General features: G+C 44.2%; 1 protein-coding gene across 6 annotated transcripts in view; it reads left to right on the top strand.

The window, feature by feature from the left end:
- NPAS2 (neuronal PAS domain protein 2) overlaps positions 1 to 17,353 on the top strand; it is a 172,248-nt gene that overhangs the window by 98,930 nt on the left and 55,965 nt on the right. For 4 of the 6 annotated variants that reach the window (XM_017547924.2, XM_017547922.2, XM_017547923.2 and 1 more), the window contains exons 3-5: positions 3,529 to 3,677; positions 11,439 to 11,530; positions 16,389 to 16,478. In XM_017547924.2, coding sequence (XP_017403413.1) covers positions 3,529 to 3,677; positions 11,439 to 11,530; positions 16,389 to 16,478 — 331 coding nt within the window. Of the gene's footprint in view, positions 1 to 3,528; positions 3,678 to 11,100; positions 11,294 to 11,438; positions 11,531 to 16,388; positions 16,479 to 17,353 lie in introns of those variants that run through there. The other 2 variants (XM_037745514.1, XM_037745512.1) reach the window with 2 other exon arrangements.

Genomic DNA, 17,353 nt, shown 5'->3' with positions numbered 1-17,353 from the left:
AAAAAAAAAAAAAAAAAAAAAAAAAGTCTTACAACACCAAGCATTGGCAAACGTTGGCAGGGATTGCAACATCTGGAACTTTCATATATTGCTGGTAGAAAAGCAAAAAGTGTAGCCAGCTTTATAGGACAGTGCAGCTGTGTCTTATCAGGTTAAACGTACACATAACAGATGACCCAGCAATTCCAAGCCTCTGTATTCACCCAGGAGAAATGAATGCCTCTTTCTACCCAAAGATCTGTACATGAATATTCAGAACAGCGTTATTCTTATTACCCCTGAACTGGAAATGAACCGAATGTTGTGACATGTTCATACACAGGAATACTAGTCAGCAGGAAAAGAGAATAGGATGTTAATATGTGCAGCAACATGGAGGCATCTCAAAAATGTCATGCTAAACGAAAGTCAAATGCTGTATACTCTGATTCCAGGACTGTCAAATTCTAGACCAGGTGAAACTATACTAACAGCAGATCAGTGGTTGCCTGTGGATGATCAATCACAAAGACACAAGAGAAACCTCTTTAAAATGAAGGAACTGTTGTGTATCTTGATTTTGGTGGTAGTTACCCAATTAATACACCAAACTATGCACTTAAAATGGATGAATTTTATTGAATGTTAAAAAAATACCTTAAAACCCCAAAGCCTGGGCAGGCGTGGTGGCTCATGCCTGTAATCCCAGCATTTTTGGAGGCTGAGGCTGGTGGATCACCTGAGGCCAGGAGCTTGAGACCAGCCTGGTCAACATGGTAAAGCCCCGTCTCTACTAAAAATACAAAAATGATCCAGGCATGGTGGCGGGCACCTGTAATCCCAGCTACTGGAGAGGCTGAGGCAGGAGAATTGCTTGAACCTGGGAGGCAGAAGTTGCAGTGAACCGAAATCATGGCACTGCCCTCCAGCCTGGGTGACAGAGTGAGACTATCTCAAAAAAACAAAAAAACCCTCAAAGTCTGACTGTTGGGGTGTCTTTCAAAACCTGCTGTCCCAGTGCCTGTGTGTGGTGGTCTCAGGGCCTGCTGAGAGGACCTTCTTTTTGGAAAGGTCATTCCAGGCTGGTTTTCTTTCTCTTGCCTGAGAGCAGCAGAACCATCTGACACCGACCAGTTTCCAGTGGGCACCACAGTGCATCCCAGCCGGAGGCGGTTGGAAACGAGCTTGTGTTTCTGTCACTAACGATAGGATCCTTCATCGCAATTGCTGCCAGGCCATGTTGGTCGTCATTACACCCATTGAAGAAGAGAACAGAGCAGTAATGAGCTGGGTGTTATTGGCTCACAAATAATTTATAATGGGCAAACTAGGACAGGAACAGAGCTTTTTTTGGCTAAGGAGGTTGCATGTCACTCTTTAAAATCTAGGCCAAAAAATTATTTATAATGCATAGGCACTCACTCAGAAAGTTAAAGGGTTCCTTTCTTCCCTCCTGTGTGTTTGAACATGGTGCCTTTTAGCCTGGACTAGTAACAAGACTCCTCAACATCTTGCCGCCACGCCTGCAGCTAGTGTGTGATGAGGGAGAGCTCAGGTAAAGGGGGCGTCTCGTTGAGGGCCAGGGCCTTTGTACAAATCCCTTAATCCAAAATCCAATAACAGACGGAGGAGGGGAGAGGCAGGAAGAGACCCCTAGGTAAAGGGCAGTGACCACCCACGTTAGCTGAGCTTTAAAGAATAGCCCAGATGTTATCAGGAAACAGCCCAAACTGAGATAGGACGGGTATGAGACGGGTGTGAACATGCGTGTTGGAATAAAGAGAGGTTGTGTGCAGTTAGGCAGAGGCGATCCAGTGGTTGCTGTCCTCATGGAGTCTAGGGAAAGGGTTTTGGAAATGTGTTCTTTTGTGTCCTAGGACTGTCTAGGGAAGCAGGGTCTTTATTGATACTGTTACCTATAGATACTGATACCTGCTCTAAGGGAAGTGAATCAGAATCCAGCAGCATGCTCTGTCCTGACCACACATTGGCCAGGAGCCTCCTCTTAAATGATTTGCTCCCCTGGGAACCATGACCGCCGGCCCCGGGTGCCTGGACAAGCCAGCAGTGTTTTATGGGCCTGGCCTCTGGGGCCCCTGTTCTCTCTCAGAGAGCTGACTTCTGGCATAAGTCTTCAGTAAATTGGGGAGGAGCGAGCCAGCTGTCTCAGCCCTGGATCACCTTCAAATACGTGGATTGTTGATGAAGGACCTGTGGCATGTCATTGAATATGGAGACCCCTCAAGCAGCGCTGCTTCTGGGCTTCTCAGGAGGGCTTTGTGCATCACGTGTTCCTTGTTGGTTGTTAATTACAGCAGCGCTGAGAGCCACAATTCCCTACTCAAGTTCCCGAGGATCTCAGGTCCTCAGAGGTGTTTGGGTGGTGGGGGTGTGGGGGAGGGGTGGGGGAAGGCCCCTCCCTTCAAACCAAGCAACTTTGCTTTGATGTCTCCTATAGGTGTGCAGTGTAGGGTGTTACTTATTGAAAATATACTATTTTTTGGAGCAGTTTTAGGCTCACAGACGAATTGAGTGAAAGATACAGTGTTCTCATATCCACTGGGCCCTCCCTAGACATACTCAGCCTCCCCCATTATCACCATCCCCCACAAGAGTGGTGATTAGTTATAGCTGATGAGCTTGATATATTGTTACCACCCAGAGTCCAGAGTTAACATCAGGGCACACTCCTAGGGTTGTACATTCTCCAAGTCTAGACAAAGTGTGATGACACACATCCACCATTATGGTATCATACAGAGTGGCCTCACTGCCCTACAAATCCCCGGTGCTCCAGCTGTTCATCCCTCCCTAACCCCTGGCAACCACCAATCTTTGTGCTGTCTCTGTAGTTTTTCATTTTCCAGGATGTCATATTCTTGCTCTCATACAGTGTTCAGCTTTTTCAGACTGGCTTCTGTAACTTAGTAATATGCATTTAAGTTTCCTCCATGTCATTTTAAAAACGGTTCAGCTGCTCTCAGCAGCTTGACAGCCATGTGCAGTACCCATCATGCATCCGCCCTGGCTGTTGTGGGCAGGACGTGTCTTGCCTCCCCCAACAGGGCGATGAGCTCTTTGGAGCAGAGGCCAGGACATATGCCCTGGTGGCATACGAGACACCTGGCCCGCCTGTGGCCCTGGAACCAGCCTGGGTGATCTCGATTGGAGGGGACATGGTTTGAGTCTTAGGAAGGGCTCTCCCAGCACGGCCATCTCAGTCCACAACATGTCCTTTGCTCTCTGAAAGCTACAGCTTCATGAAGTCCGAATGAGCAGCATCGGCCTCAGAGCTTATCTGTGTAAGATCTTGAGTCCGAGTCAGAACTTACTGGTTGTTACTGCTGTCTGTCTTTGTGGCCAAGAGTCTAGCAAAGCATTTTCTATCACCCTTCCCTAGAAATGTCGCCAGCGTGACCTTCCTGAGAGAGTTTTTTGATAAGATAGATGATCACAATAGAATGTGCTCTAATAGAAAGTGCTTCTGTTTCATAACAAAGCCTTTGTGACGTGGAATTTTCCAGTAACCTGCTCATTTTGTGTTTACAGAGCTTCTCGAAACAAGTCTGAGAAGAAGCGTCGGGACCAGTTCAATGTTCTCATCAAAGAGCTCAGCTCCATGCTCCCTGGCAACACACGGAAAATGGACAAAACCACCGTGTTGGAAAAGGTCATCGGATTTTTGCAGAAACACAATGGTAAAGGTCACCCTTCTCTCTGTTTTTCTTCTGCCCTGCCCTGTCCATGTGGTGATGACTTTACCAGTCTGGGCTTCCTCCCCAGCCAGGCCCAGCCTTACCAATTGAGGGCTTTCCCTTTCAAAGGCACTCGACCCTCTATCAGCCCATCTCTGGCTAGGTAGGGAGAGGACACACACTTCTCAATTGCATTGTAAGCCAGACGAGAGAATCTAGAACAACCTCACAGGTAGCGCCTAGCCGAAGCAGCGTGGCATTCACAGTGACAAGGTCTTGATCAAAACTCCCTGGAGCAAGTGTCTTTTATTCAATGCCGAACAGACGCAGTGGCCAAGTACTTCCTTCCTGTGGGATCATACTGTTTGGGCCTTTTCCTCCCTCTCTGCCACTGCGCCAAACTCTTTGGTCTTTTGAGCTACATCATGAAAAAATACATTGAAAAGAATTTATTTTCTTAATGTCACATTCATTGTGTTTTTATTGAGATATAATTTCCATACCATAAAATTCAACATTTTAAAGTATAGACTGCAGTGGCCTTTAGAATATTCACGAGGTGATGTAACCATCACCACTATCTAATTTCATCATGCCAAAAAAGAAACCCTGTATCCATTAGCGATCATTTCTCATTCTTCCTCCTCCCTCCAGGTCCTGGCAAGCACTAATGTATTTTCTGTCTCTGTGAACTCCCCTATTGTAGGCATTTTATACAAATAGAATCATACGATATGTGGCCTTTTGTATCTGGCTTCTTTCACTTAGCATCTGTGTTTTAGCATGTGCGAGTACTTTGTTCCATTTTACGGACCAACAATATTCCATTGTATGGATATGTTAATATTAATACCATATTTTGATTATCCTTTCATCAGTTGTTGGATATTTGGGTTGTTTGCAATTTTTAGATGTTAAGAATGATGCTGCTGTGAACATTCATATACACATTTTTGAGTTGATACATGTTTTCACTTCTCTTGTTTGTATTTCTAGGAGAGGAATTGCTGCATTAAATGGTAGTGTTTAACTTTTTGAGGAAGTGCCAAACTGTTTTCCAAGGTGGCTTGTACCAAGTTACATTCCAGCAGCAATGTATGAGGGTTCCAGTTTCTCCACATCCTTGCCAATACTTGTTATTTTTTTTTATTATGACTATTATTAATATCATCTCCCTAGTGAGTATGAAGCGATGTCTCATATGACTTCGATTTGCATTTCCCTGATGACTAATGATGTTTTCCTTTTCATGACCTTTTCCTGTACTTATTGGCCATTTGCATATCTTCTTTGGAGAAATGTCCAAATCCATGGCCCATTTTTAAATTATTTATCTTTTTATTCTTGAGTGATAAGAGTCCTCCATACATTCTGGATACTAGACCCTTAACTGGTGTAGAATTTGAAAATATCTTCCCCCATTCTGTGGATTGTCTTTTTACTTTTCAGGTGATATTCTTTGACACACAGAGGTTTTAAGGTTTAATCAGTTAATGTCCAATTTATATTTTTATTTTGATTGCTTGTGCTTGAGGCATTCTATCTAAGAAACCATTGCCTGATCTAAAGTAATGAAGAGTGATATCTTTGTTTTCTTCTAAGAGGTTTATAATTTTAAACTGTAGGTCAAGCATAGACATTTGGTCCATTTTATGTTCATTTTTGTAGATGTCGTAAGGTAGGCAGTGAAAATTCATCCTTTTGCATGTGGATTTCCAGTTATCCTGGCACTCCATTTTTTTTCTATCTTTGTCATACATTATAAAAGTAACACATACAGAGAATATATAAATTATAACTGTACAGTTGAATTAATTATCACAAAGCAGACACAGCCAGGGAACCAATGACCCAAGTCAAGAAATAGAAGTCCCTTCCTGTCTTCCTCTGCTTTCCCAAAAGAAGGACCCTCTGTGCTGACTTCTAACCCCATAGGTTGGTTTTGCCTGTTGGGAACTTACTCAGATGGAACCATGAATTAGCATATGATGTTTATGTGATTCCTCCCATTCTTCCAGTGCTATTGCTAGCTCCCTTTCATTCGTATATAGTATTCCATCACATGATCACCTGCATGTGCCACTTGAACCCATCCTTGAACTCAGGTCTTTCTCAAATCATTCTCTCTCCCTTTTCCTCTCCTGCAAACCCTTTTACCTGTTAGCGCTGATTACACCTACCCTGCCAGTCACCCAGGATGTTACAAAAAGTCAAAGAATAGTTAAGAGGGCTCAAAACCTATTAGCAAGCAGGAAGGGCAGAATTATTTTTTCTTTAATCATGACACCATACGTAATAAGTCAGAAATGTCAGAATTAGTGAGGAAATAATTACAGTTCTTCTGTGCATGCAGTGATGTGCCTCTTCCACTGAACATTTTCCTAGACAAGATGATTTCATAAAAGAGGACACGGCTGGGACATCAGAAAGTTTTATTATACTTCTTATTCTTTTATTATTTATTTGATTATCATATATACCTATTAACAATATGACAGTAATGATATATCCTCATTTTTTTACCCACGGCTGCCCAGGAGAGAGTAAAGAACATGTTGATTGCTTTTGTTAAAAGTCAGGGAAATTAGCTGGGCATGGTGGGACGTGCCTGTAATCCCAGCTACTCAGGAGGCTGAGGCAGGAGAATTGCCTGAACCCAGGAGGCGGAGGTTGCAGTGAGCCGAGATCGCGCCATTGCACTCCTGCCTGGGTAACATGAGTGAAACTCTGTCTCAAAAAAAAAAAAAAAGTCAGGGAAGCCCAATCAAGCAGGATTGGAATGAAGTGTTACTGCAGTATTTGATTGCCCTGATAATTTAATCAAAATGGTTATATTTCCTAAATAATGATTTAGCCAAGTGAAATAGCAGGTTGGTTTGATTGCCAAGATATTTCGTACAAATTATTCAAACTAGGTCAGTGCCACTGAGAAGCAGGACAGCTGTTAAATAGGACAGCTGGGATCAAGTTCATCAGCCTGACATTTATGCCAGGCTCTGTCCACTGTGGAATTACAGAATTGTCAAATCTGGGCCCTGGAAAGGATCAGTCAGTAGAAATGCAGCCTCCAAACGCCAGGAGAGCCTGCTTCAGCTCGACTTCTTCATAAGACGAAGGCCTACTCTGCACAACCCGCTTAGACACACTCAGGATCGTGCCAGAATCTCACTCCTCTCTGTGATTTCCTATTGAAAAGAAAGCAGAGAATTCATGGTATGTTTTTTGGAGAAATAGAGTTGTTGGACCAAAACTTGGACTAAAGCATAAAGTGAAGCAACCACTTTCCTTTACTTGCAATCCAAATGGACATGGACTCTGCAGGTATCTGCAACAGAGAACACTGGCCATTGGCATTGACTCAGGGCTTGCTATGAGCTGGACAGTGTTCTGAAGGTTTTGTGTACAAGAACGCCTCTACATAGAGCTCCTCTTCATGGCAGCACTTTTTTTTGGAGACAGAATCTCACTCTGTCACCCATGTTGGAGTGCAGTGGTAGAATTTCGGCTCACTGCCACCTCCACCTCCCAGGTTCAAGCAATTTTCCTGTCTTAGCTTCCCGAGTAGCTGGGATTAAGGCGTGTGCCACCACACTCTGCTGATTTTTGTATTTTTAGTAGAGACCGGGTTTTGCCACTTTGGCCAGACTGGTCTCAAACTCCTGGCCTCAAGTAATCCTCCCGCCTTGGCCTCCCAAAGTGCTGGGATCACAGGCCTCAGCCACCTCACCCAGCCTATGGCAGCACTTTGAGTTAGTTCCATCGCACAGATGAGGTACACAAGGTCAAGTCACTCCCTCATCCAGGTCAGACAGCCAGGAAAATGCAGGCTCCAAACAGACAGCAGCCTGTCTCAAGACCCCAAGTTTTTAGCACTATACTCCATGGCTCCTTTACAAGAGGTGATCCACAGGGCTCTTGTGGATATTTATGTCACAGCTGCACTACAGCAGTTCATGAGTGTGTCCATTTAGACTACTGGTTCTCAGCATTGTCTGTGAATTTGAATCACCTGAAGAGCTTCTGAAAAATACATGTTACCAGGTAACCCCCCAACAGACCAATATGACACAATCTCTAGGGGTGGGACCGCAATGGTATACCAGCTTGCCAGGAAAGACTGTTCAATTTTCAGGAGTTTTGCAAGCCAGTTGACATGAAGTTGGTAGCTTGAGATCAGCCATGGTAGGAGTGTTTACAAAAAGGGGCAAACACTGCAAATCGGGGCTATTTGTTGTAGAGGGAGGAGAGCCTTTCACCAGCAGATGGCTAGGGAAGGCCCAGGCATCAGCATTTTTAAAGCTCCCCAGGTGATTCCGGTGTGCAGTGAGGGTTAAGAACTATGAATTTCAACATACTTCCTGCCTTAATGCTAAAGAGGGACCACATGATAAGTAGAAAAGATGATTAGGTCCAAGCAGTTATAATTATTCGGCTCTTTCCCTAATAATCTTTCAGCATTATTTTCTCAGCCTGGGAAATAAACTTTAATCCTGGACTGTACACTTACTCTCTCTGAAGTAATCCAAATCAACATGGGAATCTGATCATGTTTCTTTGTAGCAAAATTTTGTAATAGTAGCTATTATAAGAGAGAAATCCCTAAAGTATGTAAATAGCAGGACAAATTGGACATTCTTTTTTTTTTTTTTGACATGGAGTTTCACTTTTGTTACCCAGGCTGGAGTGCAATGGCGCGATCTCGGCTCACCGCAACTTCCACCTCCTGGGTTCCCGCAATTCTCCTGCCTCAGCCTCCTGAGTAGCTGGGATTACAGGCACGCACCACCATGCCCAGCTAATTTTTTGTATTTTTAGTAGAGACGGGGTTTCACCATGTTGACCAGGATGGTCTCGATCTCTTGACTTCGTGATCCACCCGCCTCTGCCTCCCAAAGTGCTGGTATTACAGGCGTGAAGCCACTGTGCCTGGCAAATTGAACATTCTTATCCACATCCATCTAAATGTTCTTTTTATTTTATTTATTTATTTATTTATTTTTGAGATGAAGCCTCGCTCTTGTTACCCAGGCTGGAGTGCAGTGGCATAATTTCAGCTCACTGCAAACTCTTCCTCCCAGGTTCAAATGATTCTCCTACCTCAGCCTCCCAAGTAGCTGGGATTACAGGTGCCAGCCACCACACCCAGCTAATTCTGTGTTTTTAGTAGAGACAGGGGTTTCCCAGTGTTGGCCAGGCTGGTCTCAAACTCCTGACCTCAGGCAATCCACCACCTTGGCCTCCCAAAGTGCTGGGATTACAAGTGTGAGCCACTGTGCCCGGCCCTAAATGTTAGTTCTACAGAGTTAGGCTGGCCTACACATCATCTTCTTCCTGAGTGAGTCTCAAGCTGACTTAATGAAATTTTCTCCTGACATTAAATCCCATTCCTCATTCACACCTCGTCAATGTGTCTGTCTTCATAGATGGAAGATAAGGTGGGTAGAGCTGTAGAACAAGGAGAAATTTCCCTATTCGACAGGGTAATATTTACCCAGGACAGCTGTGGTATTCCTGCTCCATTTTCCAGACTTTTATTTGACCACATACATCCCAAAGAAATACTGCTTATTATTCAGACATACCAGGAGCAATCCAGAGTTGAGCACTCCAGGAAGTGGCTACACGTGATACCGGAGTAGAATTTTGGGGATTGGCTCTTCATCACAATGTTTTCCTACAAAAATGGCTCCCAGGTGGTTTTGTTCCCCTTGAAATTTAGAAACCACTTTGACCATAACACTGAATTTTATTTCCCAGGGGAACATTTTTTTTTCTCTATTTGAGACGTTGTATCTAACGTATTTTTTAAATATTCTATTAACTGAACCTTAACTTCCAAGGAGTCTAATTGAGTTGTTGAAATACAAAGTGAATGAGATGGCTGCTTTCAGTATTATTATGCTAGTGTCAACAAAATACCCAGTCATACAGAATGATCTAAAAATCACTGTTAAAAGAAATGGGTCTTTCATTTTTCCTTCACTGTTAAGTTGAATGGATCTCTACCTCAGTGAAATTTCAGCTTCCATAAAGACTACTCTGCTAGACAAACAGTTGATCTACAGTTTGATCCTAGTGGTCAAAAGAGTCTTATAGATGCGTGTGCATATTAGCAAGAAGAGGAAAGGCTTTCATGGCGTTAATACTGTAGCACATCCTCAGTCCCTCTCCTTTCTAAGTGGTCAAACTGTGGCAACTGTGAAGAACTGCCAGTTGCAGTCTCTCTTCCTCGCCTCAGCCAGCACCACCGAATGGATTCTGGCCAAGATGTGTGTGTGGCACCTGCCTCTGCTTCCCATGCTGCATATCACCATGTGCCTATGACGCCCGGCACTGGGCTTGTCCCCACAGCCGGGCCCTCCCTCAGGGGCCCTCTCAGTGTCGTTGGCGGACCAGCCACCAGCACAGATTCCTCTCCTGGGTTTCTTCCAGTTTTCAATCACCAAAGGCTCGTAGCAGCTCTTTTGTGCCCCTTGAAAATCACAAAGACAAAAATCCAATTTTGTAGAACAGGAGCAGCAACTTGTTCTTTCTGACATCTCGAAGGAAGGAACCTTCCTGGTGGAGCCAAGCACTGCCAGGAACACTGGGTTTTGGAACAAGTGAAGGTTTACAGGGTCACATGCATAACTCAGCTCTTTACATCCTTTGTTCATGAGTAGCTGCTGCATTCACTCAGATTCATTCATTCAATGGCAGAATGCATTCCTCGTGCTCCATGTAAGAGAGATTATCAAAAACACAGGCACAAAGGAGAGAGGCTTGAAATCTTTCTCCTGGCTTAAAGTTGATGGATTATCTGCCTGGACCATTTGCATTCTCCAGGAAGTTGTTAAACAGGTTAGTTTTATTATCTGAGATATGAGTCTTATGATCTTACATTTTTCCTAGCACCAAGAAAATAATACCTAAAGAAATCTCTTTCCACATGAAATGCAGCAAAATGTTGGTTTAAGATGGAGGATTACCTGAAGGAAAAACACACGTATTTGATATTGCATTTGAGCTACCTGTAATTCAGAAATAATTTAATAATAGAACAAAACATTCTTTAAAAATGCAGAAGAACTAAAATATTTAAACAGCCCCTTATAGGCCAATGACTATTTGAATTTACAAATGCACATAATTAATGTCTTCAGAACAGGGCAGTTACATGAAATGGATAAACTATAGATTAACCCGAAAGAGTTTTGAGAGGAATATATTTTATGTATTTGTATAGCACACTATACTTCAGTAACGGAAGTGCTGAAAAATATGGTTCATTCTGTATAACACAGTGGGTTATTTTCCACAAGCCGAAGATGTTTCTGGAATTTTGAAAATCCCAGGTCTCTGAAGTGTTTTGCTTCACCTGGACCATGAAGAAGCTACTTATGAAAATGTCCCACCATCCCAGTCTTTGTTCCTGTTGTCTTCATAGGTGGCAACTACCTAATTCCAACTGTTGATGATGGAGTTCGTCATGTAGACATTCAGGGGCATGGTACCACCCGCAAGGGCAGGCACCACAACCATAGAGAAGGTGGGGGATGCTACTCCCTAAAGCCTCATTAAGGGAGGTGAGAACATCAAGAGCCTATGACATCCAAAGCTCCCAGTCCTTGGAAATCAGGGTAACATATTTCCTTATACTGGCTTCTTAAATTAAACTACACAGAAGTTTACACAAAATTACATAGAAGTAACATGTGCTTCATTTGTTAATTCCAATTTCTAGGTGCCATTGAATATAAAGACTTATTTGTGTCTCTTTTTTAGAAGTCTCTGCGCAAACGGAAATCTGTGACATTCAGCAAGACTGGAAGCCTTCATTCCTCAGTAATGAAGAATTCACCCAGCTGATGTTGGAGGTGAAATGCACTTTCAAAATAGCTTACACAGTTGCCAATTAAAATGTAGCTACTTGTTGCAGATAAGCCCCTTTGCCCATAGGAAACTACTGTTCTTGATTCTGGGAAGACTTGGCTTTGAAATAGATAGCCACCCTGAGGCTCTCTGCCTGCCATCGCCTATGGGCTAGGTCAGCAAGAATCCCAGAATTGAATGTGGTCCTGTGCTTTCACTGCACTGACCACAGGACGAGCTCCTTCATGGTGCCACAACCAGAGGACACCTAGCTAGGGAGCCAGGAAGGGTGGGTTCAAGGTAGGTAGAGAGAGGACAGAGGGAAGATGAAACAGCTTGCACTGTCATTTGGCTCAGAGAGTCTCCTCTTTAGACTGCTATGATTATACGTTTTTTCCCTCAGCAGAAACATGTTTTGAAATTTAAAACTGTCTTTTAAAGATATGCTTTGAACTTGAACTCATATGACATCCACATGGCCTACGGATGTCAGCCACAGGGACCCCATGGCTCCCCATCCAGCACACGCCCTTTCTGTGCTGAGTGAGATGCTCATGTTCCTCCCTCTGGATTGGGAGCCCGTACTCACGTAGAGGGCCATATCTGTGAAAACCTGGCTGATCTGAAAAAGTGCCCTTCCTCAACATCATATATTTGTATATGAGCGAAACTCCTCAGTACAGATGAGCATAAGCCTCTACAGAAACAACTGGCAAGGTGCTGTGACTTCTTACCTGGAGAGAAGTTTCAGAGTATATGGATACAGCAGTGGGGCAGAGAAAGCTCCAGGCATGGCATGTTCATGTCCTCAACCAAAAGGAGGCGAACTGGGACAGATGAGCTCAGCAACAGGAAGTTAGGTGCTGGCAGTGACCAGTGGTTCCTGGCAGGGTGTCTGGAGAGTGGCTTCTGGGGCTAAATCTTTCTCTCTCATATCTTATGTGCCTATATAAGACTGATGTAAACTTCAATTTACATAGATTAACTTGCAGAAAACAGAAAGTACTGGAGTAAGAAAATGCCAGAATGAAGATGTCCAAATATTATGAAATGTAAACGCATTAATGAACATTTGCATAAGACGAAAGATACTTAAATCTACATGTGAACTATATTTAAAGAAAATACAGAACTTTCTGCAGAAGCAATGCATTTTTAAGTATGTTAAATTTAAAGCAGCTTGTGAAATGTTGAATTAATGTATCATTATGCTAATTTACATAAATTGATTTATCTTTTAATTCTTATGGAAAAGTAGTTAAAACACATAACCCTATAGCAGCAGCCTTTTTTTAAGAGCCTGTAGCACAGCCCTTTTTCCCAGTGAGTTTCAAAGCTACCAAAAGTACTTAAGGAAATAGGGCTTTTGTAAAGTTAAAATGAATAAATTTCAGGGCTATAAGGCAGGACTGAGATTCAGGAGACTGAAATTTCTAGACAAGGAAGATTTTATATTTGTATAGTCCTTATGCACGTTCCCTTGCTCCTGGGATAGACTCCTAGAAGCTGATGGAAAGGAAATCACGTTAGATGAATGAGTTGGATCTGAAATTAAGCCTGCACAACCAGCAGTCCTTCTGAGTGAATGGCAGCTGTAAGTGGTCTGGGAAGTCCACCAACTAGTACTTTTGACCCTGACTGTGTTAGGTTTCTCTTCCAACCTGTTGCTCTTCAATAGACACAGACCTAGTGCTGAGTGACTGGAGCCTTCCAGCATCTCTTCCTGATGGCCTATGCCCCAGCGGTGGTTGGGGGAATTGGGGAGTTCCCAGGGTGATGTCATCTTTGTCCAGTGCAACCTCCCCATAGCACGGGTCCCTCTCCAGCTGCACATCCCTCTGCTTTTTTCAGAGCCATTTCAGAGACTATAAAGAATCCAGGTGCCGTGTCTTAGTGGCCAGGATGTTCTCTTTTTGAAATGAGGACAGAGCCCAGGAGAGAACCCATCATATCCCTAGGGAACTGCTAATGGCCTCCAGACATGACTCCCGTCTTCCCTCTTCTCCCAAAAAGGCACAAAACCAGACTCCAGGAGGACTCACATAGCTGTGAAGTTTGAAAAAACAAAACTGACCTGGCTGCAGACCAGCCAAGCTGGTAAAGTGTCAGCTGGCAAAGACCGTGGCTACCAGCATTGGAACAATTGCGCTCAAAAGGAGACAAAGTGCTTGAGGACCAGGGATTAGGGAGCTTGTGGAATTTCTGAATTTTAATCAGAAAAGCAATCTCTTAGCTCAGAGGTTGTCCCAGAGAACACAAGAAATGTTCCATCAGATTCAGGAATTAGTAGAAAGGGGAGGTTTCATTTCCCTCTAATGTGTGGCAGGTCTAAAATTCTGGGCCATTATGGCACTTTGGAAACACCCCAGTCAAAATCACTCTTTCATGGATAGGGTCACAGCACTTTGCGGTCACTTTCTGTTGAATCACTTTCAGATGCTACTGATGGGACTTCCAAAACCATAGCAAGCTTTCTTAAAGCAGTGACTCAGTGCAGTTCTCATAGAGTTGATGGAAATGCCAATGAGCTGATGAAAGTTATCTTCCGTCTATAAATACCTTCAGCTTTTTAACACCCACTTGCTTTAGATATTCAGAAGGGACATGGGCCCACTGCGCAAGACCATTTGTACTGCTCTTGCTTTTCCCAGCCTTCCAATCTGCTTTTTACCAGAAAAGTCTCGCTGATGTCGTCAACAGTGCCCTTACCCCTTAAAAAAATTCACCTCCTGGAGGGCTGCAAAGATGACTTTAAACATTTTTCAGAAAAATACTTGGAAAAGAAAAATTACTGGGATGTTCTTTTTTCACCATAACTCATAAATCTTACCCAGTGTTTCTCAGCTTTTCACCATGGACATTTTGGACCTGGTAGTTCTTCATCGTGGGGGCTGTCCTGTGTATTACAGGACGTTTTGCAGCGCCAGATGCCAGCACCATCCACTTCGGTGGTGACAACCAAAAATGCCTCCAGACGTTACCAAAATTGCCCCCAGCTGAGAACCATTGATGTCATCCAAGAGGATGAGGTCCATTTAAGAAATGTACTTGAATCTGTTTTTTAGTTAAATCCTGCCAGATGTCAGTGTAAAATAATAAATGAGTCTAGTGTTAATTTTCCTAGTGAAAACTCTTTCCCATTTTGGCATGTTATAAAGGCGCCCTTCACACACCGCCAGTGGCCTCTTTCAGGTTCCCACTGCCAAGCACTTTAGCCACACCCTCCTAATGTGAAAGAATGAACACCCTTTTGTCCTTTTGTCCATAAAGATTCTCAGACATCATGTGACCATCTAGTTGAGTGCATGCAACATGTTTCCAGAGCTTTCTAAGCACATATTTCACTTTTTTTGCAAAGCAGAAAAATTTCCAGATTTTGGGAAGATAGTCTTTCAAAGAAAAAGTCAGTGAATCGACAGTGACAGGTTTCCAGTGAAAGTCTACTTGAGCTACTGTTTCCTTAAAGACTTGCTTTCTGATGAGGTAGGCTTCATTTCTAATCTCCTCCCCATCACTGGCACACCCTAGGCAGCCAGTTCCCACCGTGATCCTATTGTCTGCTGAATTATGTGGTCTTTATTTTAGAAACCAGCTTTCAGATACATCTTATGAAAGCATTACAAGCATCCACACAAAAATAAATCTCAATAAATAATCTAAAACCACCAAAAGTGGTTGGGCACCACTTTGGGACTGTTTGTAAAGAACATTCACATTATTCTACAAGGCTGGGTGGGTGTGGGGGTTGCGTAACTCAACCGGATCCATAAGCATTTCAGAATGTCTGAAAAATTAATGCATTTGAAAGTCTCTACTGAGTGCCTACTGTATTCTAGGCACATTGTCCTGGGTCCCAGCACTTTGGGAGGGTGAAGCAGGTGGATCACTTGAGGTCAGAAGTTCGAAACCATACTGGCCAACATGGCGAAACCCTGTCTCTACTAAGAATAAAAAAATTAGCAGGGCATGGTGGCATGCACCTGTAATCTCAGCTACTCAGGAGGCTGAGGCAGGAGAATTGCTGGAACCTGGGAGGCAGAGGCTGCAGTGAGCTGAGATCACACCACTGCACTCCAGCCTGGGCAACAGTGAGACTCCGTCTCAAAGGAAAAAAGAAATAGCTACAGTGTTGGCTTTATGAGAAAGCATTGCCCACCTTCAACCTGTTACATCACAAGCACCCAGAACAGTGTTCCCAGCATAGAGTGGGCACTCAGTAGAGACTTTCAAATGCATGCATTTTTCAGAGATTCTGAAATGCTTCTGGATCCGGTTCAGTTACGTAATCCTCACAACCACCCAGCCCTGTAGAATAACGTGAATGTTCTTTACAAACAGTCCCAAAGTGGGCCCTTCTCTGTGGCAGCGAAAGTGAGCAGAGGCCTACCTTGGTCAGCAGGCACGCTTTCTGTTTTTAATGCATCTATTAGGTCTGATATCTTTATCAGGGCAAATGTTTACCATTGAACTCAAAGTGATGGCAGGGGTAGGGAGATGGGAACCATAAACTATGGCTGATGTTTTTTAACGGCAGTGGTGGTATTTCTGAATCAGGCTAATAATGTGCTTATCATTAAACCTACTTAGGGAATTTCCATGGCTAAATGTTATTTTATCATGCCACTAGGTCACATTTTTCACTGAGCCTGTAGTGCTTTTGCAAACGCTTTTCCTGGGCCAGACACATTCTCTGTGAGAAGCTATCCTCCGTGGAAGGCCAAGAAGTGTCGTGAGGTTATTCATGGAAATATTCTGAGGATTATAAAACAAAGCCAGTGTCATCAAATGGTGTCCGCTGCTTCAGTGACATGCTCCTCCATAAAAGTATCGCTAAGGAGCTTTCAAATGTTGCATTTTCCACAGGCATTAGATGGCTTCATTATCGCAGTGACAACAGACGGCAGCATCATCTATGTCTCTGACAGTATCACGCCTCTCCTTGGGCATTTACCGGTGAGTTTCCGCTCCGATGGCCTTTTGGTTTACGGGATCATGTTTTTGTGGAGAATTATTAGATCTCAGATGGGAGGTGGTGCAGGTGTCAGGGGACTGCAGGTGAGAAGGGGTGGAGAGTAAAGGACTGCTGAGTTTTGGGGACAAGACCAGGCCAAGGTCAGGATCCGGGGAGCTTTGTAGGCAAAGGGCAGATGCAGATGTCATCCTGGAACAGGCAAGGCCTGGAGTGGGGGCTGTGGCTACAGATTCTTTTCCTGGGTCAGAAAGGGGGACTGATGAGAGAGTCACAGCACCGTTAGAGGAGCTCAGAGCCATCATGGAGGCTGACAGACATCCAGGGTCACCTGAGAGCTGATCAAGGAAAGGACAACAGATGGCTCGGGTCGAGACATGGTTTGGGGCTCACTTGGGACTTGTCTGAGGTCGCAAGTGGGTAGCAACACCTAGTGGTGTTAAGGTTCGGCAGCAGGGGCGGTTCCTGGGGGTTGAACTGCTCTGGGAGGACCGATGTCTTGGAAGGCCTTGGGAAGTGAAGTAAGGAATGTCTGAAGTGGACTAGGAGATGGTCAGCTTTGCGTTCCAGGAGTGCACAATGTAAGCTCCAAGGTGGCAGACGGGGCTGCGGTATGGTCACAGGCCCTGACAGAGTCCCACCCCACTCTTTCCCTCCTTTCCTTCCTTTCTTCTTCCCTCTGCCCTTGTTCTTCCTTCTTTATCCTCCCTCTCTCCCTGCCTCCCTCCCTCTTTCCCTCCCTCCCTCCTTCCCTCCCTCCCTCTCTCCCTGCCTCCCTCCCTCCTTCCCTTCCTCCCTCTCTCCCTGCCTCCCTCCCTCCTTGCTTCCCTCCTTTCCTCCCTCCCTCCCTCCCTCCCTC

This window comes from Cebus imitator, unplaced genomic scaffold (genome assembly GCF_001604975.1).
Source record: "Cebus imitator isolate Cc_AM_T3 unplaced genomic scaffold, Cebus_imitator-1.0 Scaffold202, whole genome shotgun sequence".
Classification (NCBI taxonomy): domain Eukaryota; kingdom Metazoa; phylum Chordata; class Mammalia; order Primates; family Cebidae; genus Cebus; species Cebus imitator.
The sequence above is the reverse complement of the archived record's forward strand: the minus strand, read 5'-3'. Positions and strand labels throughout refer to the sequence as shown.